General features: G+C 41.8%; 1 protein-coding gene across 1 annotated transcript in view; it reads left to right on the top strand.

The window, feature by feature from the left end:
• Positions 1 to 26,783, top strand: part of GLIS1 (GLIS family zinc finger 1) — a 178,188-nt gene that overhangs the window by 78,177 nt on the left and 73,228 nt on the right. Inside the window, 2 exon segments of the mRNA XM_066192848.1 lie at positions 3,508 to 3,706; positions 9,557 to 10,658. Coding sequence (XP_066048945.1) covers positions 3,508 to 3,706; positions 9,557 to 10,658 — 1,301 coding nt within the window.

Here is a 26,783-nt window from a genome sequence, read left to right as displayed (position 1 = left end):
CAAATGACTGTGAAGAAACTGGCCAAGAAAAAATATGAACATTCCTTCTTTTTGGATCTCTAGGCCATGATCTGGAAGTCCTTGTTTAGGATGTCTTGTTCGAAGATCTGACTGAAAATACCAGTGTTACACTTGCGTAAAGTCTGCTTAGGCTGTGATGACATCTGTGGCTAATCACTTCAGCTACTTCTAAAATGCTATTCCTTCTCTTAAATTGTGTCCATAATAAAAAAATTTAGACTCAAACTCATACCCCTCCTGATAGGGGTTCACTGAAACAAAGGAGTAGCCGTGTTTTTCCACAAGGCATAGAAAATCTGTCTCAGCAGTCACACAGTTGGGCCTGCCTTGTAAGGGATGTAAGAACATCTCTAGTATCTATTTCCCATCCTTTGCTTTCCTTTCCTTTGCTACTTTTCTGCCCCTAAGGCTTGGGATCACAGGATGAAGACAGTCTCTCCCATTCACCATAGAGAATGGCGTGACAGGCATAAAAAACTTCAGCAAAGTGTTGGTTTTGTTGTTATTGTTGAAAATGTCAAAAATGACCTATTTCATGAATCACTTTGAAGAGTCTGTGTTTTGAAGCCCTCAGTTCATTCATTAGAGTTTTCAATCAGCGGTGCAGTGCTGTACATCTTTCTGGATGGGTTTAAATTACTGACTGTGTAGGATTTGTGGCAGTCACGCATTCAGGGTTGTGGATTATTCAGCGCTTGTAGTATGGAATGAAGTGCTGAGTGTGGGTACGGCAACTTCTTCCCCATGACTTTGCTGTGTTGGCAGCTTTTGAGTTAATAATTTCCTCTCAGCGGAGGGATGTGACGGCCTCATCCAGTGTGGATGGTTTTCACTTGTTTGAGAAAATCTGGTACTGTTTGGTCTTTCACTCGTCTCACGTGACTCATCCAGCTGCCAGTAACGGCGTTCCATTTCTCCGTGTTGTCGTGGTAAACTTTGGACATCACATCCAAACAAAACCAAGAATGGCTTTTTTTTTTTTTTTTTAACAAGAAGTAATTAAAGAGAATGAACAGTAAGAAAAAAAAAAAAAGGCAAATGACCTAGTTTGGTCTTTGCCGCAAAACCCACAACTCTCTGGGGATATCTAGTATGTTAGGCAAATATTTCAAATCTGTCTCTATTTCGAATGTGAGTCATTTCAATTAGACATCTTTCAGTTATTTGTTCATTGGTCTTAATTAGGTAAACTCCAAAGCACTGCAACATGCATTTATTGTTGAATAATTACACTTTTGGTAAGTTTTCTTGCTCTTATCTTCGTAGCCTTAATAGCTAATTTTGTCAGTAAGGGTGAAGCCTTCCTGAAGGGTAAACAAATTGTTCCCTAGGGAAGAAAGAGAGCTATTGCCCTTTAGCAGGGGTGTTTTAAATGTTGGTCTCATTGTTGGACAGACAGGTTTACCTTTGTGTAAGGAAATGTTCTATTTTGTTGTAGGAGTATTTAACCCTAACAAGAAATGTGGGGCTGATCCTACAGGTCCTGACCAGTGTGAGCTGTCCTTCCCAAGGTGTGTAGCCTATTCACAGTCCATGGGACCGATTCTCACGTGACTTAATCTGGCATAAATCAAGAAAAATCTCCCCAAAGTCAGTTTACCCCAGAATGAAAGAAGCAAGATATCCAAAACTGAAGTAACTTGATTACTCATATGGAAGGAATTGGCTGATTGCAGCCTTTGCACACTACTGTATCAACTCCTTCCGTTCCCTCGCGAACACTTAAATGTGAGGAAATAAATCAAAACTGCAGGACACAAAAAGACAAAAGTTACCTTGATGGATTCCACTTCCATGAGATCCTTCTGGAAACCATTCTGCTTTTATTAGATTTACTCTCTGTAAATTAGGATTAGTTTTTTATATGGATTTATGGAATGGCTATGGTATAGTGCAAGCGGGGTGAACCCTCTGGTCGAAGGCAAGGGAGTGTGTGTTCTTTTCATCTGTTATTGGTAAGTTACAGAATGTAGGTTAAAGGCCCCTCGATACCAGTGAAAGAAGAGATCTGGTTCCAGACATGGAAAGTGCTTAAATCTTATGTGTGCCAGCCAGTGATAGTAATATTGTATAGAACAGCCAGTTGTCAAAGGGCCAGATTCTGTTCTCAGTTACAGTGGTGTAAAGTGGACTTTTTCCCTTTTTTTCAGAGGTAATGAATTCGCTTTCACATGTGTTTGGACACTTGAACACTTGGGTTGTCTGTGTTCGGACATAATCTCACAGTTCTTTTTTTTTAGTTGCTGTGGGGGAAAAAACCCCATGAGCTGCTGGTGTTGTTCCTTGTCCATCGTTGTTCCAGCTCACATGTGGCAAGCACATTTCAGAGGCTTTGGTGCAAGTGCAACTGCACTCAGGGCACTGTTGTGCAAGAAATTTTTAGCTCTTACTAATGAATCTGTAAGGTACTTTGTGAAGGCAAATGGATCAGCTGAAACAGTATTTCATGGATTTAGAGTGAGTGTTCTGTTCCTTTGCGGGGAGCAAATGTGTTCTCTGATTTGACAGCTGCAAGAGAAGATAATTATTTTTGACAGCACAGGGATAGTGTTCATGTTATTCTAGGAAATCTCTGTCTTCTCACAAACAGGTATTAGTGTGTGCTACAGTTGGTATTGCTGAGCTTTGAAGGAAGCTTCAAGTTTCTATGTTTTGATAATAAGATAAAATTGGTAAAGTACATATTTAGAAAGCCCTAATGAATTTCAGACTTGTGTCATTTGGGGAATGAAAGAAAGTGTTTTATTACAAGTCCGGTATAAATCTTAAACACTTAAAAAGGATCTACAGTATTTTGGAGGGAAGATACATCTTGACTGTGTTCCAGGTAATTCTGCTGTTGGAAAGAGAGGAACTGTGAATTGGGTATTGTAATATGATTGATTTACCATCTTCTCTTGGTGGTGTGGCCTTTAAAAACTTATTCACAGTGTTCAACAGTGTATTTAGATACTCTTTAAGTGTGATTCATCTACCCCAATTAACAGTCAAAAGTCTTATTATACAGTCCTGCTAAGGTCAGTATTAACCCTGAAGTGAGTTAAATTATGATGGGATAAAGCCAGAATAGGAATGGAATAAAGTCCAGTGGGGCTGTAGACTCTAGAGGATATAATGATAATTTATGTCATGGTTACAAGCAGAGCAGAGCTGACAGTCAGAAAGATCCACTATGAGCTGGAAGGCATCCAGGGAGATCTTCTTAAACCCCTCAGTCCAAACCCACCGAGTACAACTGACTGTGCGGGCCAGAAGATGGTGCATTTCTGTTCAATGAGAAATGACTAACCATGGTTCACTGACCCATTTTCCTTTGCAATTAATTTTTGCTTCCTTGCAAAACCTTTTAATTTCCACTGCCTTGTTGAAAATACGAAACTTTTGGAAAGAAATCCAAAATGAGTTTACAAAGTACTTGTCAGCGGAGAGAATTCATAGTCAAAGCCTTACCTTGTTGTTTTTTTTTTTAACTTACCTTTTTGACAGTGAACGGTGGCTACAATCACTGCAGTTTGATCTCTGAGAAGAAGAACATGATGGACATGGAGATGACGAGTAGCTCGGTGCCTGTCTGCAGGCAGGGCCTGTTCCTCCACGCGGGGAACTCCCTGATGCGAGACCACGCGCTGTCCCGGGAGAGGCTGCTGCACGTGGGCCAGCTCAACTTGGCACACTCGGATCTCAGGTATTGCTCCAGCTGTCACCAGCTCGTGCCCTTGGCTCCATCCCAGTGCCATGGTGTCACCAGATTACTGCCTGGGAGGCAGGGATGATACTTACTCCCAACCCAAATCACATGGTGATTTGGCATGCCACTTACCTCTTATTTCTACAGCATTTCCCTTAATGAAGTATTTGCAGAGTTCCCATACAGCCACATCCTTGGTATTTGCTTTTAAGGCCATAATGTGAAAATTTGGTCTCTGGTTTTGGTATATACACTGTAGTTGGGTATGCTATGAACAGAATCTCTATTTAAACATTTGCTATAAATTAATTGTATGAAAACACAGAACTCCATTATTTTTTTGTTGTTGTTACAAATTTAACATTACCAGATTTTAAACAAGTACCCTAAACAGACATCCATTGTGAATAGAAACCTGCTACAAATTAAAATCTGTCCATCTGTTTTAATTATGCTGCTTTTTGGCAGTGGATGTAATAGGAATAATCTTGACCTTTTTGAAGAGCAGTAGAGAAGAAAACCTCAATAAAGTTGCAGCTTTTATCTTAGGTACTTGGAATATTTGGCAGTCTGTGGATGGACCTATCAGGCTGAAATTTCCATAGTCACAGCAGGGGGAAATATGGCCTACAGCTTGGTCTTGAAAATCCAACTGTTCCTGATTTTATTAGATGTATTCATGCCTTGTTTCCCCCTTCCAGTTTACTGGTGAAGTAAGAACATCACTGTTCTCAGGAGAAGGAGGCGCGGTAATGTGGCAAGCAAGTGGAAAGACTTTTTTGCATGTTTGTTTGCTTGTTTGTTTGAAAAGGATAAATAATATCCATGCCACAACAAAATAACCCATTATTGCTACAAGGATTCATAGGTGCCTTTGCAGCTGGATGTAAATCTGCTCCCTCCTGGTTTCTTTATGGCTCAGTGTGGGACTGGCAGTTATCAACCTTTTTTTTTTTCATTCTGTCAGTGAGGACAATTATGCAACAAAGATAATTAGGGCAGGAACAAACAAAAGGAGGAAGAGAATACTCTGCTTAGATCTTTTTGAACCTTTTTGTACATTTTATAATGAGGAAATGACAGATACCTTCATACCTGGCATCACGGTACCCACCCTCAGAAATATGAACCCCTTCCAGCCCCCATTTGGAAGAGGATTCCCAGAACAACATAAAGGATTGTCAGCTGCATAACATGAGAAAGTAGCAGGTGATAGGCCTGAGTCCCTGCCCTCTGCTTTGTGGCATGGTCTAAAGCCTTGAGACTCTGCTGCCTCTAAGTTTGGAAATGTTTGGAGAATATCCTGAAGGACATTACGGGTTGTTTTGTGTTCCACTGGTCATGCTCTGCTTGTTTGTCCACCTGGCTAATAGTGCATTTGTCTTCATGGGAATTGCAAGATGAAGCCAATGCCTGGCTCTGCTCTGTGGTCCCCACAGACACAGTGTCTCCTTATATCCCAGTGCTTTTCATGAGACACACGGCACAGAGCCAAAACCTTGGCATTTGAGAGAAGGTGGACAGCATTTCAGACCGTGTCTGTTTGCGGTGTTTGTGATGCTAAAGATTGTTGACAAGCAAGTAACAGAAAACATGGTCTTTCCCAGATCTGAAAACAGGAGAAAACTAAGGTGGCAGTGATGCCCTAGAGAGGAGTTGAGTCAGTGGGACCTAAGGGTGGTCTGTGCCTCCCCAGATCTCAGCCTTCATCAGAAAATGGGTGAGAGAAGTAGGGCTGGCATTGTCAGATAGTGGAGCACATGGACATTAGGGCAAACTCTCTCTGGTTGTTCTGCCCAGCTCTAATGACCAGCACAGAAACAAAGGGAGACAAATTCAAACAATACCTCTGGGTAGAACTTTGAACCACTTTGCATTTCTAGGTTATGGAACATCCTAGGAAAATCCAAACAAACCAGGGAGCACTTCCCCTAGCAATCAAAAATCTCCCTTCGGGTTTGGGGTTTTGATTGTCCTTTTTCCGCTTCAATGCACTGAAACTTGTTATCCCCTTCAGCTTCTCCCTGAAATTGTTTTCCCTTGGAAGCTGTATTCTAGGGATGACTGCCTTAGTCCAAGAATCATGATCCCTCTTCTCCCTGGCCCCTCTTCCCCACTTAGTTAATAACTTTTAAACTGTGCAGCGTAATTGCTGCTACATTCTATCTGTGAATGCAATGTGTGTGGGACTGGAAAAGTCCCAATACCTTCCTCACCACAACTGGAGGCAACACACAGCTAATGTTGGCCTTTTGTCAAATAATCCATTATCAGCCACGGCAAACCCGCCCACACTGCGCTCAGCGCTCAGCATGTAAAACCCAGGGAAGACATCAGAGCGCTCGGATAGTGTTGCACGGGGTTCCTGGATGTGCAGCAGAACAATCCCCTCCAGCTTCTTAAAACTGTCAGTTATCACCGGGTGCACATTTCCAGTGGCAGTGGAAGGCATGTATGTTTTGTAAATAATCCGGAGATTTCAGATACAGTCATCTTTTCCTCCGAGGGCAGTTGGGAACTGCAGCGCTTCTGGCGTGGTGCTACTGGCCTCGTGCTCTGGCTCCAATTACCACGTAAGGGAGTCTCTTAGGAAACACTGCCTCAGTAGCCTCTGAGAGGCTGCTGTTACTCTTCAAAGGCCTTACACTCAGCTTTCATAAGCTTAAGCAGCAGTTCTGTTCCCTTAGACTGTCCATCCCTGATGCATGGATGCTCCCTTTGAAGAGTGGTTTTTGGGGTGTAGTCTTCTGCTGACCCCGCTCTCTTTCCAGGATTGCTTATGTGGAAACCCCCCAAAGCTGCTGTGGCTGATCTGTGTGTCCACGGTACTACTTGCACTGCCCTGCTCTCCTTTGTCCCTCTCATCTTGCCTGTTTATTCATATGCACTTGTATTTGGCTACTGTCCAGAAACTGTGAAATCCTTACAGCCAGCACAGCCTGTGGGTACCATGCCCGGAATCTGCTCTGTGGCTGTAACAGCAAAATGCCAGGGACAAAGAGTCAGTGGGTATGAGGGGAGCCACCCTGCAAGTTGGATGTCAGACACCTTGTGTGGCTCCTGCATTGGTTTTGTTTCTGTGCCACTTCCTCCTTCTGCCCCCCCCAGCACAGGGAGGAATGAGCAGGGCTTTCCCTAGAGTAGTGATGGCAAAGTTCTGCCAGGAATACAGGAATTCCACATTAATGCAACCTTGACATCAGGTACCCCAACACTCAAACATCAGGAAATTGAAGGAATGTCAGGTTCTCGCAGCAGAGTTAGCTAACATGGGATGTATACTGTGTATAAATATACAGTGCTACAGAGAAAACTGCGGATCTTTGAGAGGACTTGGTTCTCATTTGCACAAGCAGCATGTGCTTATCATTTTGTAGGCAGAGAATGGATAAGACATATCTGTGACAATGGGAAGCGTGACTTTAGTGTCCTCATCTCATTTGCTTTTGAAATAAGGCATTCCAGCTTGCCTTGTGGTTCAAAACTCTCTTTTGTGTATCTCAGAATCTGCACTGCAACATCACATCAGTACAGTCTTGACTCTGAGTAAGATCCTGTGCTGGAAATGCAGGTCATTGTTCCTGAGGATTTTGGAAACCTAGGATTTCTCATGACAGGGATGTTTGTATCCGTCCTGCAGGTACTCTGCACTGACTCCAGTTTAGTCAAAAACCAAAGTTCTCTCATGGATTTCTGGCAAGATGGGAGCTTTACATAAAGCTCAATAATACGACACCAATTATCACAGGCTGAAATGTAAGGCTTGGGTTAGCTTTATATGATGTAGGAAATGTGTTGAGTTTACTTTAGCCTGAGGCTTTGGGACCACTAAACTGTGATACAAACCGAATTATTTAGAAGAGTTTTCGTACAGCAGAAACCAAGTAATAGGAAAGGCTGAGCCTGGCACGGCATGCTGTAAAGCCTTTCTCAGAATGAGTTAAAAACACCACTCTTTCACTGAGCAAACAGAGCAGGGTTTCCCAAACATGTGCAATAAAAGTATACTTATGCCACATATTTTACAGACATATGGTTCTGTAAATGTTAAAAAATAATCTATGAGTGCTGTTTGGTTTGGTTTTTTAAAATATAAATTTGCCATCTGCAGAAACAGGTGCTTTAAGTTTACCCTGAGACCAACTGTGCAAACCTAAAGGGAGAAATTATAAACAATGGTTTATGGAAACCTCTAAAATTTTTAAATGTACTGTTTTAAACTTTCTGGTAGCAAAGGAACGATCTGATTGTTCTGTGTCAGTGGATGGTGGGGAAATCTAACTTCTCTCATGATCTTAAAGGGTTTTTTTACATTAAGCCCTATTGGAGCATAGAAACCTGTCTGTAGTGAATGCAGTGTTCCCAGCTGTGTGCCTTGGAAAAGTGCCAGTTTTGGACAACCTTAATTTCATGGGAAGGAAGTATTTTTGAAGCTTTTGGTTGTTGTTATTTATTTCCGTCCCTTTTTGTTCTTTTGAGAGCTGTTACCAGGGAAGTTTTAGAAGTTATCCCAGCTTCCCATCTTAATATTTAGTGATGGATTAATGGAAATAATAGCGATAAAATCATCTAAGGTGTAAAATAAATGCAGTTTATTCAGCAGCTTCATAGTTCAGTGTCCAAAATACTTTTATGTACACGTGTTTCATGCTTTAAAACGTGTCAGACCTGCCTTAGCTGTGGTGTCACACACAAGCTGCCAAATGGCCGGGTTTTCTTCAGTTTTTGTGGTGCTAGCATCAAAAAACATAAAATTCATTAAAGTGGAACATGTCAGCTTAAGAGCCACGGGACACTTCTCTGGAGGGTTTATTAGCTCAGGTGCAGCTTTCCTGCACACAGATGTACTGTTTCCTCTCCTTGGTCTGGCACGATGAAGCCATAGGTTAAACCCTCCCATGCTTTAGGGATATGTGAGGAACACCCTCTGCTCCTAAGAAAAGCACACAGTTGGATCATCCACAGTAAATGTTTATAGCTGAGATAAAATATTTTATTTTAAGCCATAAACCAGTTGCTAACTGCTTGGAAGAAAACGTCAGGAGGAAATGTTTCTTAATACAGTGCTTTTCTGAAAAGTCTTTTGTGGAGTTCCTCAAGGTTCTGCTTTGCCAATGAATGGATTCAACACACATCAAAAATGATGAAAAATCACTTCTGCAGAACATAACTGTGATTTACAGTCCCATGCACTCTTTATTATGAAAAATCAAGATGGGAGTGCATAGGCTGCCATTTCAAATTTACTGGCTGTGAACTTTTTATTTTGTGGAAGTAAATACTCAGCTGATCTCACATTGATTCTGGAGTATGGCTGAAAGCAACCAGTTCTTTTGCTGTATTCCTTTTTTCTCCAGTGATCTGGCTCCTTTTTTAATTTAGCAAAGGAAAGCATGTCTCTGACATGGAAGCAAAGCTCATCTTTTTTGTGTCAACAAAAATGCCTAGGCATTTTCTCAGTGTGCTCTGAGGAAAATACAATATTTGAATAATTAAAAAATGCCTGAAGTTCTCAAACTTCGTTCTCAGCTATTGTTTTGCCCAGTGTATTATGCATTGAAAGCCTCGATTGTGATTGATGAACTGCCTGTAGCAGTGGAGGGAAGATTCTCTGTTCCGTGTGTAACCCAGTGTGTAAAATTAATCCTGTGTAAAACGATGCTGTCTTTACACAGGTTGGAGAGAAAGCATTGCAGATTTTTTTTGGTGTAATTGCTGCATTAGAGGGGAAATATTCAGCAGAGAGCAAGTGCTTCCATTCTGCAGGGCTTAACAAGTGTCGTGTCTTGTACAAAAAATCATAAACCCTGTGGTGGTTAGCAATGCTTAATGAAAACTGTATTGCAGGTCACCCAGGTTTCAAGACTCAGTAGATTCTGCTGCTCCATGCCTGAATGGAAGTCACCCGGCTCAGCACATTAAACAAGAATGTCCCAGTGATTATAAGGTTCTGTCTGAGGCTTCCACACATAGGAGGATTACAGAGGGGATGGAGCTGAGAGCCTCCGGTAGTCTGCATCCTGAACTAGACCTAATGAATAATGGCTTTACAAATTCACTTTCATCCTACTTGTTTAATAATGAACACAGCTCCTCCCTGGGTCCTTTGTCACTTGGCACCCCTCAGCACTCGGCCAGGCTGCAAACAAGCAACCTGAAGAAGAGATGCATCTCTGTTGTGCCGTCTTCAGCCGAAGGAATTGATATTACAGCGATCATCCGCACATCGCAGACGTCACTAGTCACCTGTGTGAATGGACTGCGAGCTAACTCAGCTGGCATTTCCTCTCATCCTGTGGAGATCAGTCATCACAGTGCTCAAAAATCCTCTCTGCCCCAGTCTTGCTCTCAGCCTGGAAACCCTTGCAGTATTCCCTCCCCTCCAGCATGTCTTGTACCTCTTTCCACTGAATGTGACAGAGGTGACTGTGAGCAGATACAAATGCAGCAAGTCGAGGAGAATGGCAGCCTCAGCCTTATGATGAATGGTACGAGCCATCCTCACCAGAACTCCTCGCACGGCACCCAGAAGGTGAGTTTCTTAAAACAAGAACCAGCTGACGATTATTCCTCCACTGCTGATCTTTTTCGCCATCACCAGGGGCTGCCTCCCCCTTACCACCTCCACCAGCAGCTCAGCCAGACCCCGGGGACGTTGCCTCACCTCAGCACCTCCATGTCTCCCAAGTCCCTGCAGCCCAGCGACGGCGATGAGCAGGACCTCAGCAGTGGCAAGCAGGTCTGTCAGTGGATTGACTGCAGTGCCACTTATGACCAACAAGATGAACTGGTCAGACACATAGAAAAGACTCACATTGACCAGAGGAAAGGAGAGGACTTCACTTGCTTCTGGGCAGGCTGTGTCCGCCGCTATAAACCCTTCAATGCTCGTTACAAACTGCTGATTCATATGAGGGTTCACTCTGGAGAAAAACCAAACAAGTGCATGGTAAGTCTGGATTATATTTGTTTGAACAGAAACATAACTGCTCTGCTCTCTTTCTTGCTCTCTCTTCGATCTTATTCCAATATAATTGTTGTGCTTTCCTGTAACTTAGTCTGTAGCAGGCTAAAGGGGAATTGGAGAAAACCTTAATCTAGAAGGAAATGATTGAGTAAGAAATACTGTAGTTCTTGGAAAAGGGTTTCGGTTTCCTTATATGAGAGCTTAACTTTTAATACAGTGCTTTGTTTTTTTAATATTCATTAAACCACTAATAAAGTGATGATCAAAGCACGCAGCCGTCATTTAACGTAAAACAAAGTCACTGAGCCTCGGGTGAGATTTTTAATCAAGAAACATAAAACACATCTAATGAAATTCTTTTCATTCCTTCAGCTGAACAATAACCCATAGAGTTGTGAGTGCAAAAGTTTCAAATGGTAGTTTAGACAAAAAAAAAAAAAAAAGGAAACTTGTTAAAGGATTTTAAACAGTTAAAAGAGTAAAAAGAATATATTCGATTATGTTTTCAAAGGTTGTTAGAGGCTTTTTTAATTTGCGAAACAGAGCTTTAAAAATAAGTGAAGACCATTGTTCTCTTCTGATCAAGAAGATGTAAACAACAGCAGTGTTCCAAAAAGAGGATCTTGGGAATAACACCATCTCTGCATCTGCCCACCATGATGACAATATGGCCAAACTAAAATAAAAGTTAATGACTTCCATTAAGCTTTCCACATGTTTGAAACAACAATGATATAAGACCCTGACTGAAACAGATGAAGCAAAACAAGTTTGACATAAGCTTCCAAATTGGGCCATGAAATTTGGAAAGTCTCATTTGTAACACTCACACGCGTGTGCACACACACACACACACACAAATAAATGCAGCCAAAGGGAATGGTTATGGCAACAGGTTGGGGTTGCTGATAGGCAGAATTTTCAGCTAAATGTCTATTTCGTTCTTTTGATCAGAGCATGATGCAATGGAAAATGCTTGTAAGGATGTTAGATCATGACAAACTTTTGCATGGCAAGCTGTAGCTTTCTGTGGAGGAATAGGAAAGAATGTTTGTAGAAAAAGCTTCCCGGCCTTTAATGGTTATGGAAGGAAGAAGGAAGAAAACAAGAGTGTTCAAAACATGTTGCAGAGAAAAATTTTCTCTGTAAGTGATTGTCCTGATTATCTTTTTACTTCCATTGGATAAATGAAAAACATTATCTTAATGTCTGCACTGTTTAGTGGGTATTCCCTAAGATAATACTGGAAACAGTGCATCTACTTGGAGAATACCATCAGATTGCCCAAGATAAAATGGAAACATTGTAAGACTTACATGTTTCTTTTTGCTTTGAAAGCAAGAACTGAGGGGTTCTATTCCGGAAGTAGCTCGGTGACATTTTCTATATGTACAAATGAATTTAACTTCCCCTGAATAGATGTCTTTTTGTTATAAATTATTAAAGGATAATGCAAGTTTGCTTCTCTCCAAACAAAAGTGTAGGTAAGTAAAATGAAAGCATACTTAAAACATGAAGCCCTGATTAGTTTCCTGTGTTGCTGAAAGATCAGTAGACTCCATGGATAAGGGAACTTGTCTCTTTTCCTGAAAAATGCATATTTAACAGGTATTGTATGGCAGATTTCTAATATTATGTTCCCATTCCTACGGAAAACTTGGTAAACCAGAGATATTGAATGCTGTAATATCTTAGCAAATGCTAAAAATGTCCTACTTTCAATGAATTTCATCTGTACTAAAGTACCAGCTTTTGATAGCACGTCAAGATTTTATGAATAAGTTGGGAAAACCTTTGCATGTGATATTGCAGGCAGCCTTTATGTCATAATTATATAGCCTTGGCATGTAAGTATATAAAGATCTCTTTTACTGGAGCAGATACTGTAGTTGTTCCCATACATGGAATGGCCCAATCAGGACTGGGAGCTGTACATTGCTCAACCTGGAGTTAACTGTTCTATTCCCACAGTAAGAGCCTTCCACTGTCAGCAGAGGTATTGGTGTTAAACGTTGCAGTCTGGAGTTCTGCAGGGAGTGAAGTGGGTCCAGGAGAATACACAGAAACCATGTCGTCTTTGAAAATTTAGTTTTCTCCCCTGAAAAGAGCTTGATCTAGCAGGGGCAGGATCCAAAGCTGCAGCACAGCTCCTTGAAGTTATTAATATCAAGTGGGGATTATTTGCCCAGTGAATTCCATTCCACGTGAAACAGGGGTTGCTGTGCAGTGTTGCATTGTGCAGTGATGTCATGTCATTTTAAATGATGGCCTCTCTTTTGATGTGGTAATAATTGTGCTGTTATTCCTGCAAATTAAGAAGACAATTCATTCTCTGTCTATAGAAGTCTGAGATTTTGTTTCGTTTTTGCTGTAGCTCTGTTAAAATAACTTTGCGTCTCTTGGTATTTGTAGTGGAGATTTGCTTTCGCTGTTCACAGTTACCCATTGTACTTTCTCTTTAAGCCCTCGATTTTGCTCTTCCCTGTAAGATTACTGCCTGACTAGGTATTGAACTGCTCAGGAGAAGCTAACAGTGAGCTGCAACCCGTCCTCATACATAAAAGTACTTTTCCATGTAAAATTATTAATTTCTTATGACAGGCTTTGCTACTATGTACTGTAATAGACAAAGGAATTTTGGAATTCAGGCTACTTGAGAACAGGAAATACATGAGACATTTTGATTGAAAAGTAAATGGTTCACTAAAACTGCAGTTAATCCTTTTATTATCTTTCCAACAGCAGTTTCCACAATACTTTCATGAGGTAAGCTTCCTTCAGTCCAACTGTAACACTCTCATCTTTGCAGCTGGTTTGAATTTAGTGCGCCTGCTTCTTTCTTTACTACAGACAGGCAACAGGCAAAACAGGATCTGGTGGAGATCACTGCTGATGTTTCGGGTCCATATTCTGCTCACTGTGTTCCATTGCCAAGGCCGGTACTATGAGTATTCTGTTTTTATATTCCATTAAATATTCTAATTAAGCGGTGCCTTCTCATCATTGCGTCCCTCGGTTTGGTTTTTCCTTGGGCTCTGCAAGTAGTCTAAAGGAAACTACCTAATCTCTTTGCAATATCCTGTTATGTTTCATACTTAACTCATGTTATTTTAGTTTTATTAAATTTGGGGTTCATCTGCATTATAATCAAAAATATATCCAACAAAAATAATGATGCAATGCGTTTAAGACTTTAACTTCTGAAGATTAATTTCATGCTTTTTTAGATTTGATGTCCCAGACAATTGGAATTTTGATTGTCTGAGACAGCAAAAATTAGCGAGCTTAAATGGTTTTTATTTTCAAAAAAGGAAGAGAAAAAGTTTCTCATAACTGCATCTTTCGCTGCCTTTCAGTTCTTCGAATGCTTTGGTGAGTAGAAGCGTGCTGATCTCCAGATATTATATCCTTGGTTTAAGCCTCTGCTTGCAAATGTAAATACAGAGCTGCTCATTTAGTTGTCTAGAGTTGTTTGAATTGGACAAATCTGTACTTGGCTTATTAGTTTGCCCTCTTGTACTCTTGTGGCTTCGTAACGAGTAGAAAATATGTTCCCATCACTGCATTCATGTGTGCTCAGGGGCCTCCCCAGACAGGATCAAGGTAAATGATTTATTTTTATGTAATTTCTACATGTGTAATTAGTGTTGATAGAAATTGGCTATCATAATGTATGTAATATCCATGAAGGGAGCTGGGCAGGGATAATATTTATGGTTAATGTCTTTAGTTTTTGTATTTCAAAGAAACAGATGCCTCCTCTGTGTGTTCTAGACCTGTTTCTCTGTGTTTGCCTAGAGAGTTAAGACTTTGAAGCAGAATCTTTCTTTCATGTATATATTCAACGTACTCAGTTTGGGAGAAGTCTGAATGGAATGATTTGGGTGCTGTATTGTACACAGTGAAATTCAGCACCTGTGCTGTTTGTAGTCAGTTCTTTTGAATCCCTAAGGCTGAGACATCATAGGTACTGCATTAAACATGGGGAAATTGAGACAGGGAAGATAAGTAACTTGCCTAAGGGTGTCTTTAGGCAATTCCAGCATTCCAGGGCAGATCTTGTGTTCCAATCACCACTTCACACAAACGAACAATTTGCAATTTACCGATGAAACAGATTTTTGTACAGATTGCACAAAAGATTGCGCTCTGGCTGAACTTCCTGTTAGTTTTTCGCGGCAGTCTCTGGCACAGGTGGTTTGACATGCTGTGAGTGTGTGAGAGCTTTCATCAGAAGGCTTGGCTGCATCTATAACACTTGGGCAGCGACCTGGTTGTTGGGCATACAGGAGAATGCCTGTGAAGCAGATTTGTATTATTGGTTCTGTTTCTGAGGAAACCAGTGCGGAATCTCTGTTCTCAGTAGATGGTGAGTCTGATGCCGTCTGCAGTCCATGGGGAGTGTGTGTCCAGCAATGCAGAGTGAAAAATGAGATCTCTACAGGTCTGCAGCTACAGAGGAGTCTCAGGGACAGCCCTGCATCTGTGGGGAAAAGGGGTCTGTGTGCAGCAGCTTATCTGCTTGTGAGTTACTTCACTTAAACAGTGAGTTTCCATGCCTGACTCGGGGGAATGTTGTGGAAGTCTGGAAAGTGTTTTCAGCTTTTGGAGTGGAGGGTGTCATGCACTGATGCCAAAGGAGTGCTTTAGAAAAACAACAATAATATTGGGCTCACTTTCTTTCCTTTGAAGTCAGTGGTAGGAAACATCCATTCTATCAAAGCTGCCTCACCAGAGATCTCTCTTTTTATTAGGTCTCTGATGGCATTTCCCGATACTGTCAAGGAACGTCAGCATTCAAAACAGTCCGATTAGAGGAGTAGACGGCAGTTCAGTGGTTTTGTGGAAACACGATGTTTGTTTGTTTGCAAAGCGCACTGCAGATTCCAGGGCATTACAAATGGGTTTAAGCGTGCCCCAGCACTGGAGGGCAGGCTGACAAGAGGCTTTAGGCTTGGCTCTCTCTCAGTTTCATGCCCAACCAGCTGGTGAATTTGAACTCGTGTCTGCCCACAGGAAAGCTCCACACTAGCAGATCTGGCAGAGCAAAAGCAGCAGAAATTACTGGGCCCAGATTCCGTTGTGAATGGGATTGTCCCGTATTCCAGTGCAGCAGGACAGAACTGCAAATGGGTACAGTGCAATGGCCCTGCACTACCCTTGGGGCATGAGACCTGTCTGCTTCAGCTGGGCTGCAAAGGGAGGAGCTGCCAGGGTTTTCCTGAAGGATTATCAGCCTCCCAGTTTGGTCCTGGCACTGTTGGGCTTCAGGACATTCTGTGACGTACATCTGCTTTATCAGGCTGATAGAAAAATGATAGAGGATGCTGGACCTGATGGAATTGTGCTCTGACCAAGCCGGGCTGGCTGCCTTTTTTGTTACTTTCCAGCAGTCTGATACAGGTTAGGTCTGGCTGACAAACTTCCAGGTTGTTTGGCTTTTTAAAGTCTAGGTAAATTATCTAAATAAGTTAAAATGAAGTAAATTCCGGGTGTTGCTGCCAGAATCCAGAATGGTTTTCAAGTTCACTTGTGTGCCTTAAAAATGTTACACAGGACACTGAAGAGATCTGAGAAATGGAATAGGGTAGTTAGAGGTATAGCATGAAACTTCTGTGGGGGAGGCTTTCAAATACATACCTTCTTTATTCTGTGGGAATGTTTAATTCCATGAGGTTTAATTTCATTTGACCCGATAAAGTATTAAGTAATTTGGGACCTGTTTAAAACGTACTGATCCTGAAGATTTCCTGGTACATTTGTGCAGATGTGGTGGTGACTGTGTGTAGGTATTGCTGTTCAGTGTGTTAAATAAGTAACAAAGTGGGGTATTAACAGTAATACCACCACAACATAGTGGGCACTCGCCCTGTGAAACTCCCTGCCATGGGATATAGTAATTAATTGCCACTATTACGCTTCTCACAGTGTTGGATAATTTCCACTAACAATACTTGGTATCTGCTGAAGGTAAGGTGATAGGCACATAGTTGTTTAGGGAATAGATAGTCTTGTGACAAAAGCATGGATATTCATTTCCATCCTCCGTGATAGAAATTTTATTAGGCCTTCCACCAGTTTTTTCAAACCAGCAGTAGTATCACTGTAGAGCTTTGAGAAAAAAACATCAGTGAATCTGGGTCACTTTCACTTTGGAAAACAAGCGATGGGGGACAGTGAACAGGACTGGAGGATTTTGTTACTATTGACATTTTATAGACAATGTGCTATTTTGGAAATGTTTCAGTATTTTAACCCATCGTTTTTTACTTTCTGTTTCAGAATGAATAAGGTTTAAACAAAGACACATTTTTTGTTCTTGTTTAAAAGCTTTTCCCATTTGATTTATTCAGTGTTTTTATTCTGTTAGTAGAGTCCCCCAAACAATTATATTTCAGCTCATCCTGGACTGATTTATCTTGTCTTCTTTCTTCAGTGTTCTGATTTGGCTACTGAAACACATTTTTTCACCACAATTCCAACTGTGACCTGATTTGAATACAATGAAAATGATCCATTTTCCTGCAAAGCTGCAGATATTTGTCAGAATCCTAAACACTGAGCTTTTGACAAATACCTGACAATGCTCTGATTGAAAGAGAACATCTTAAAGGAAGGGAACGGTTTTGTATTAAAAGTGGTTCTCCACAGGGACTGTGCTGCTGGCACCCTTGTGGCACACAGGAGGGATAATTGTACCAGAACTCCTCCACGCCAAGCAAAGTCATTCATGTTCTTTGTCAAATACTATAGGCTGAAGTATGCCCAGCTTCAAAAAGTGAAATTTATTAGTTGTGACCTGCCATGTCTGGCTGCCAGACAGACTTCTAGGCATGTCTCCCAGGTCTTTTTTGGAAGATTTCATCTAGGCTCCTTTCCCTTCCCTTTGCCCAGTTTGCTTACAAAAATGACATCTCGATACCATGTTTTTGTCTTTATCCTCTTGTCCCACAAGACTCAGCAAGTAGTGATTCTTTCTCATATTAAGACACTCAGAATTATTTCCAGCTCTGCTGTGGCCTGGCTCTGGACGAAACTGCGCGAAGATTTACTCAAACCTCTGACTCAGCACAGACCTAAAAACCTCTCATGAGGCATCACCTTTTGAAGATGTCTTGCAAACAGCCTCCTAACTCCCAATTCATTCCAGCTGCACCACAAGATCACTTTCTTTGCTGTGCAGATCAATGTATTTTATCAAATAATCACATCTGAAGAGCAAGAAGGGAGGAAGGTTTTCCAGTCTCTGAGCGCTGCATTTACAGTAACTCCAGGATTTCTGTAGCTCACCGTTTCCCATGCAGCAAAAGTGTGACAAGGTTTCTTTCTCACTGTCTCCCCTGGCTTGGAGTGAATCGTCCATGGGTTTCACTGTTTAAATCTGCTCAGTACTAAAGTGATACAGCCTCAGCTAGTCAGATACCTTCCCCACTCAAATAATAAGTTTTACAGGGCAAGAAATGTACTTGTGGAATACCTGTTTCCTGTAGGAATATCTTAATGCATCTCAAGAGTACCTCAAAGATGTGTCCAGCAGTTGTGTCCTAAAACCATAATTCTGCAGGATCTGGCATAATTTTGGGAGTGTGAGTTGTCTCCAGAAGATCTGGGAAAGCAGGATGCATTCAGTTATTTGAATAAAGTGTATGAGCAATGAGAGAGGAATTTTCTTTTTACCCCCTGAAATTTGATTTCTAAAAAACAACTTGCATCCAAATATTATTAATCCTGTCATTTGGTGGACAACTTGGCTGCTTGGTAGAGAACTTGTAAGTTCTAAAATTTTAAACAAAGTATTTGTGCTTGTGTTCTTGAGGTTAAGTGCTTGGCTTTATTTTATTCCTTTGTATGTGTTCTGTGGGGATTATTAAAAGTGGTAGGAATTGTTCAGAACTCTCAGTGACTTACCCTCTGAACAGTGATTAACCTCAAGAAGGAAAAATAGTTTGTATCACCTGGCAGAAGGCTTGGTCAAATTAAAAAGCCATAAAATTAAATATTGTTTAAAACCCGTGCCAGTGATATACTTAATAATACTTCTTATTAGGCCAATACGTTTTAATACTCCATATTAGTGAAACCTATGTCATTTAATAAAAATGTTAATCTGCATTTGTAGGCAACAGAGAGGCTGTATAGTGTAGTCTCGGGGGAGAAAGAGGAATTTAGTGCACATTAAAAACTTTATACAGTCATTTATGCAGTTTTATCTCGGTTCTCAATGTGATGCATTTGTTTCTTACTTCGGGGCAAAGCAGCAGCAGTTGGCCTTTAATATCAGATGAGAAATGAAAAGCCATCATTGCACAGTGCAGGGTCACATTCTGAAACCTTCACTGGCTCATTCAGCAAGTAGTCCAGTGGGCCTGGTAAAAACCAACATGCTGGCAAAGCTAAATATATCAAAACGTGACCTACTGGCATCTGACAGCTCACTCTGAGTTATTTCCAAAAGCAGGCCTGGTTTTGGGTAGGTTTGTTTTGGAGGTGCCCTGCTCTGCACCTCTGAAGTTGAAGTAGTCTTCCTCTCAGACCAGGAACTGAGTTACTGGAATTTCGTGAACGCTTTGGGATATTGTCACCTTGGATCTCCTTTTCCTTACAAGCACAATGAAATAAATTTCTTTGGAGCACAGTGAGGCTGAATAATCACAGTGAGGTACTGAGGCCAATAACTTAATGTGCCCGTGATGCTATTTTGCATCTCTAACCATTTGTTGTTCTGCTGAGAATCTCAGGGCTCTTTCAAGCTTTTGCTTGCCAGTGGCATTTCCTGTGTGGTGAAAACTCTTGCACCCGAGTTCCGGATATAGCTGAATTAAGTCAAATTACTCTGCTGCTTTCTCTCCCTGTTTAAACTGGTGTCACTGTAAATAGCGCATTAAGTGCCTGGCGGAAAAGGCGAGGAAAAGATATCCTCCTTCCCAAAGTATTTTCTCTTTCCTGTATTTTGTAAAGTCTGTGTAACCTTTACTTACCAGAAGGTCCCTTCTACTTCAGAACATTATTCTCATGAGTAGAGGTGTGCAAGAGAGTGATTTTATTTATTTTATTATTATTACTGTGGCTTTCAAGGAAAAGGTCACCATTGTAGAGAATTCGGTGCCCTCTGTTCTGTCTTAAGGACACCTGTATTTTCTGTATTTGGGTTAGTCAGAAATGGCTGCATTTCAAATAACTGTGCATTTAATCACAGACATTTGTCAGTGCCTGACTTTTCTATTTACATCCCTGGCTGATTGTGGAGTCAAGGAACAATAGGAGTTTTATTTCAAAGTCTGCTGTAGCTGTCTATATCAGTGTCTTCCCTCCATCTCCTTCTCTTATTGTTGTGTACAGATAACATATGTGTGAAGGGATCCTCTGCTCAGGTACAGTGGAGCTGCAGTGTTAAATAATTGATCTTGATCTGTCTTTTGAAACTGCATCCAAGGCATTTAAAAGTGGGAAATGGAAAAAGCATGTTCTCATAATCCAGCTCAGTAAAGTTTGCACAACTGCTCTTTGTTTCATCATGCCTACAATAAATCTTTCATTTTTGCCAATTGAGAATGCCTACTAAATCTGCAAATGATTACTTCCCTGAATTGTGTTGGGATTCTTGCAATACATTTTTCTTACATGGGTAATGATAAAATAAGAGTCCATCAAAAAATATTTTATTGCCTGGCAGAGAGCCTTTTATGAAATGGTTTTGATTCGAGGAGATTCTTCCAAGTGTTTTAGAACCGTTGCTTACAACTTCCCTTTAACCCTTGCATGGAGGGCTGCCAGGCCCTGGGAATGTCAGGAACAGGGTCAGTCAATCAGCAGCTGGTGGAATGCAGGACCTGGGTATCAGTTTAACCTGCAGCCCTCGGCCGGAGAGCGCGAGCGCTGCCTCAGCGCGTCCTTGTAAAGGGGATTGTGTTACCACGAGGGTAGAAAGCTGATGGATGTCAGGCTGGTGGGAACCTTGTAAAACTAATCTGCTGTATCCATGTTGATATGATTGCACCCTGCTTCAGTCAGAGAGTGAGGAAGATGGAGTATTACAAAAAGGAAAACACCAGGCAGAGCTGGTGGGGCCGTGTGGGTCACTGAGCCCGGCAGCACTTCACTTTACAATAATCCTTCAGTACACCCAGAGGCACAGAGCACCTCTCTGTCCCTGCCTTCGGGAAAGGTGTACTGTCAACACTGTGGCTTGTAAGTCAGGACCTTTCAGTGCTGTGAAACAAATCCTGCCCTTTTTCTCCTTGTTTTCAAGTTGGGTACAACTACAGTTGTCTGCCTTTGCTCAGGAGCCAGCCAGCTGTAGAAATTACCCTGCTTTCCTTACAAAGACACACAGTCTCAACCCACTTCCCTGCCGACCTCGAGCAAACTGTCTCTGCATAAAACAAGGGCCAGGGGGATGCTCCTGCAATGGCACAAGTCGTGATGCCTGAAAACACATTCAGGTACTGCAGGGAGAAAAGATGTGGCAGGAGATGGATACCTTTTGGTACCTCCTTGCATTCACAAAACAGCACTAGACCTGACTCAGTGTGGGATGCTCTCAACAAAACCACGTCTATTGCTTGATGTGTTGCCCATTTGCCTCCATGTCCCCTCAGAAAAAACATGGGAGATCAGAAAAAAAGCAGATTGTGTGAAAATATTTTTAAGTATCACAATTACTCGTGGGGTTTTATCTTCCTGCATATCCTCAAATGTAATGACATTTTTAATGGCATGGTTGTGGTGATCTCAGAGTTCACTGTTTACAGTACTTTGGTCCAAGTGGACATTTTTAGGTCATGCTTTGTCTTCAAGGCCAAGGAATGAAAAGCTGACAACACCCAGGAACCGGACATGCATCAGATGCACAGAGCACACCAGCTTACTCAGAGTAAGTCTTTTAGCCAGGTAGGTGGTAAATAGCATGTTTTACCCTTCAGATTGGCAAATCTCTTCCTGTATACACCTTGTTTCTGAGCTGAAGTGACAAAGTTATCTCAGTTACCACTGACCATTTCTGTTCAGATTTTGAAGGGAGGCAATCAGGAATACTTCCAGGTGTGAAGAGACTTTGCTGAGTTCGGAGGGAGAGATAATGGAGGTACACAGTGAACATGATAGAAAAGGCTAGGTGAGGGATTCTGCCTCCTCCCTCCTCACAGATGGATATTGAAAAGCAGCAAATTTAGGACTTTGTAAAGGAAAGACTTTTTTAACACTGAGGAAAGTTAAATGGATCAGAATGGAAGGAACCTTTGTGGAGCTTGGGTCTTCTCAGGGGACTGTGATACCCTCAGCCTTCCTCAGTACCTCTCAGGCAACTTGTAGCCAGGCCACTAGAATGACACCACGTTTGAAACATGAATATTTGTAGCTGCATTACTTCATTTCTAGTGCTGTAAAAATACCATTCGCATAATGGGGTAATGGCCTGCAAGTTCTCATGATTTCAACTGTTTTGGAGTTACAGGAGTTCTGTTCCTTTATGGCAAGTGTCCATTTCTCATTTTAACATCTTTGGCACTTGCCTAAAGGATGGGAAATTAAAAAATGATTAAGGGGACAGAGAGAGTCTTTTAAGGAAAGATGAAAGGAATTAGACTGAGACTGGGATGGGGAGAAAAGAAAAGGGAGGGATTGTTTAGGAAAGAATAGAAAACAAGTAGGGATGATCAGGCAAAGGAGAATTTAATTTTTCAGTAAAGGTTTCCCAAAAAGGAGGTCTATTTTAGAGTGGAATAATTTTGTAGTGGAAATAGAAGATGCCCAACTATATGAGTAACATAAGCTAGACTGTCTTAAAAAAATTGGAAAATAAATTGTAGGGAATAATTCTGAATGTGAAATTGCTTCACATTTCTGCCACTCTCTGAACACAGAGTGTTGCATTAGTAGGTGTAAGAGAAGGAAGTGCATTGGCAGACACAGGGATACAGTTTAAGCCTTCAGATGTCTGCACTCTTAGTGTATTGTTTGTATGTTTTTGTCCAGCTCATGCTAGGAGGTAGCTGAGGATAGTCCCCGTGCAGAGCACCTGGTGCTCAGCATCCCCAGAGTTGGGGACCTCACTGTGCCCCGGGCCAGACTCTCAGAGCATTTCACAGAAGGTGCTTGCATTTCACGGTGTCAGGTGTGAAATGGGCGATGACTGGCTAGAGAGTCTGTTTCCTAAGAAAGATACCTTTTGTTTTGCTTTGCCTCTACCAGGTTTGACCTTTATAGAACAAAAAGTTTCTCCTCACCATGAGGGAAAGCTTTGCTATTGATTCCAGTGAAGGCCAACACACCTCATAGAGCTTTGTGCCAGAAACCACTGTGCCATGACACATGGATGCTTTATTTCTGCTGTGAAACAGGGCAGAGAGAGTCTGCTGAGCACAGCAGCACCTTCACCTGCAGCTTCCTGGTCCAACCCACTCAAAATTCAGGCAGTGAAATTCAAGTGTTGGATCCAGCTTGTTTGGTGTGCAGTGGGGTGGGTGCCCCAAAGCCCTGGGGATGGGTCTGTGTTCAGCTATGGAAGGGACTCCTGAGCATGTGGGAGCTGCACAGGTACAGGAGCACAGGCAGATGATGGTAAACAAAACCTGGAGAGAGGGAAAGACGCTGGATCCTTTGTAGACATCTCTGCTAAATCTGTGCCTGGGCCTATGTCTGCTGATTTTTTGCTCTTTGTTTGTGCCAGCCATTTTGAATGAGTTGTTCTCTTAAAGCACTGCCATGGAGAATTTATGTGATGGTTATAGGGAGACAAGAGGGTGCAAACTTAGAAGGTTGCATATTTCAGCTTGTCAGATATAGCTTCTGATACGTGTCAATTGTTCTATGAAAATCAGGGCTGGAACACATCTCTGAATGGCAAGAGAAGTAAATGGGTATTGTAGTCATACCAGATACTCTCAATTTTGATTGTTTATAGCAACGCTGACAGAAACTAACACTATACACAAAACTGGGTTTGAAACTGCCCTTTTTTCAGAGTTAATGACCCACAGGCTAATGGAAATTTGCCAGTTTTTACCAGCTGGGATCTGGCCTGATTTTGCTGGGAAATAAAAGTGCAAGGCAAGGAAACCATTTGGATTTCTGAAAGTCTGTGATGGTTCTCTTCTCTCATAAAACCTCCACTTTTTTTTTATGTTGTGCTTATAATTGACCTGTGCTTAGCAGAAATGCTGGCTTTTCCCAAGGACAGCATACCCTGATTGCCCAGGAATTGCTTTTGACAACTGCGTTTAGATCCACTGCTGTGCAAACCCAAACCCAGCCCAGCCAGTGTGTAAGTTGTAGTATTAAATCATGGCTTTGAGGATCCACGGACACAGCTCAGCTGCTCTGGCTCCATCCAGTAGAGGGTAGTCATTTTATGCATTTTATGATCTGCTCCTCCATTTATTGCACTCAGTGCTTTCCCAGGTATTACCTGGGGACTTCTCACACGATAGGCACGGCTGCTTTGGTTCCCATAATTAACCCGGGAAAGGCAGACTCTGTACCTGAGTGCATTTCTTTGTAAAGTCAACAAAAGAGGGAGAGTAAGCCATTTGTACTAATTCTATATAAAAAATAATCCCTAAGGGCAAGACTGTATAAGGTGCATTATGTTCAGGCAAGTGTGGGATCATTAGTGTCATTCATGATAATTTGATTTACCCCCATGGCTTCCAAACAATACATGGCTCGTAGCCTCGTGAATTGGTGTGAGTTAAGAATTGCATGGCAGCCCTGCATTTTTAGAAGGAAAGCTCTTAGGTCTTACAATGATGAAGGCTCTTTTGTTGTAAAGTTTTCTTTACTAAGATAGATGTTACTTCAGTTCACACTAAACAAATTGACTCTGGGGCTTTCAGTCTCGGTTTGCCAGAGACAAATTGTGAAAGCATCTAATTGTAGCCTAAACAAAACCATATTTTCCTTAAAAACATGGCAGTGTGTCATTCTAAATCTGTGGTGCTTTGCCCAGGAACCCATTTCAAGCAACGACAATAAAACAAAACAAAACAAAAACCAAAACAAAAACAAAAAAATAAAACAAAACAAAACAACCCCCACCAAACCTGGGCAAAATAGCCATCTTAGAAAAAACACCTTAGAGTGTCAAACCTGTATATTAAATTGAGTGCTTTTGATTGCAATCTGCACTGAAAATGTTTCATTGTTTCTACTCTGTCCCTCCATGCAGTCAAAGACACTTGTGTATACTTAAGAAAATGGTAAATATGGAATGCTGGCAAATGTAGCTTAAAAGAAGTTATGAGTAAACAACAATATGTAGACTGTCTGATTTCTAGGATTTATTGCAGTCAGTTTTCACTTAGCTTATGAGGAATGAAGAACAGTGAGCTTTTAAATCCTGATTCCTAGTCCTTTACAACATTTATCAGTTTACAGTGGCTTTAGTCATGACCTGCATCTGGTTCTGATAATCTCTGAGAACTGTTTCATAACATTATTGTAGAAATTATAGATGCATCATTTTGGTCATCAAGTCATTGTGCTTATGTGAGGAGAAGAGAGGTTGATGGGAAGGCCTGAGAGCAAAGGGGCTGATTCTTCTGCTAAAAATGTAGAAATACTTGCTGATGAGAAGTCATCTGCTGTTGGCTGTGCAGCCAGAGTGGCCATTGCACTCCCAGGTGGAATTATAACTCTTTTCTCACCTGCACTTGGCTTTGTCCTGTCCACTGGAGCATCCAGTGAGGGAGAGACGCCTCTGCTTCCCTACAGTGTCCTCATCTGTGGTCTCCAAGCAGAGCAGAGTCTCCATCCTTTGTGCACCTGCATGGAGCCTTTTCATCTGCAAACTTCAAGCCTCTGCCAATTCCTACAGGCAAATTTCAGCTGTGCTGAAAGCAGGGGCAAAATTCCCATTGACCGCAAACAAGCGGGAGCTCAGCCAGGGCTGGAATGATACAAGCTCAATAATCAATCCCCTCTTCCCAAGATTCTAAGTGGTTCTGCAGCAGAGGGGGATGACTTCCCCTGCCTGGGCTGGGCTTTCCACAGCTCCCGTGTACAGCACCTCTGAATGCCTTTGGAAACAGGGTGACTCAGTCTGGTGATTCAGTTTGGGAGGCTTTGAAGGTTTTAGCTCAGGTCTAGGGAAAATATGCAGCATGAATCACCCAGGAACTTTGTTTTCTCAGTGAATTCTATGGTTAATTGCACGTTAGAGCAATGTTTAAGGCAAAACAGTGTAAGACATTGAAGCCTTTTGTTACAGCCAGTCATATCCCACTGAAAGCCGAGTGTTCCTCAGATTCAGCAGACAGCATATGCCTGGTGGTCATTTGGGAATTGAGAAGTGACAAGAGGAGAAGGCATGTCTTACCCGAATGTATCAATGTGCAGTGCTAAAAAGAAAAGAAAGGGAGCAACTCCTTTTTCCTTCCTTCCTTTGTAAATCCAGCCCTATCTGTTTCATGATGGATGCAGAAGTCTAAATTTACCACGTGGTATTTGTTTTAATTTTTGGTCTTGAGGTAGCCAAAAAATGAAAAATTAGGATAAGAATTAGTGGGAAAAGGATGGTTCATTATGTATGGGCACAGTGTATTGGTTAATTCAGCAATTAATAAAACTGACAGCTGATAGTGGTGCTGGGGCCCATGTTTTAGTTGTATGGCATCAGTATCCTCAGGGTGGTAGCACCTTAAGCCTGCAAGGAGACACATGCTATGAATGTGAAATGGAAAGTGAGCATCCATGTGGATTTTCTGACCCCAGTGACGGTGTGGGGAGACCTGGACAACTGCTGAGGTCAGCAGGGAGTTCTAATACTCTCTTTTCACCCAACTTCCATGATGATCACTCTCTGAAGGGAGCTGGTGGAGAACAGGAAAGGAGCTGTGAAGAGCACTTAAATTTATAGAAGCCTAAAAACCTGGAAGTGCCGGAGATGGGGTAGACAGAGCTGGTGTTTGGCGTAGGAGATGAGGTGATCTTGTTTGGGTTCAGGACATGGGCTCTGTTTCCCCCTCAGGGAGGCAGAAGGTTGCTGTGTGGGAGTCCTGTGGCTCAGCCACAGGCCCTGCATGTATTTTGTTTGGATGTTTCTGATCTTGTTGCTTCCTTGGCTGGTACTTTGGGTTTGAGCAGCACTGTCCTATGCAGTATTTGTTTTGG

The sequence above is a fragment of the Chamaea fasciata genome, unplaced genomic scaffold, assembly GCF_029207755.1.
Source record: "Chamaea fasciata isolate MVZ Bird 193981 ecotype frontalis unplaced genomic scaffold, bChaFas1.0.hap1 SCAF_10, whole genome shotgun sequence".
Lineage (NCBI taxonomy): Eukaryota > Metazoa > Chordata > Aves > Passeriformes > Sylviidae > Chamaea > Chamaea fasciata.
The sequence above is the reverse complement of the archived record's forward strand: the minus strand, read 5'-3'. Positions and strand labels throughout refer to the sequence as shown.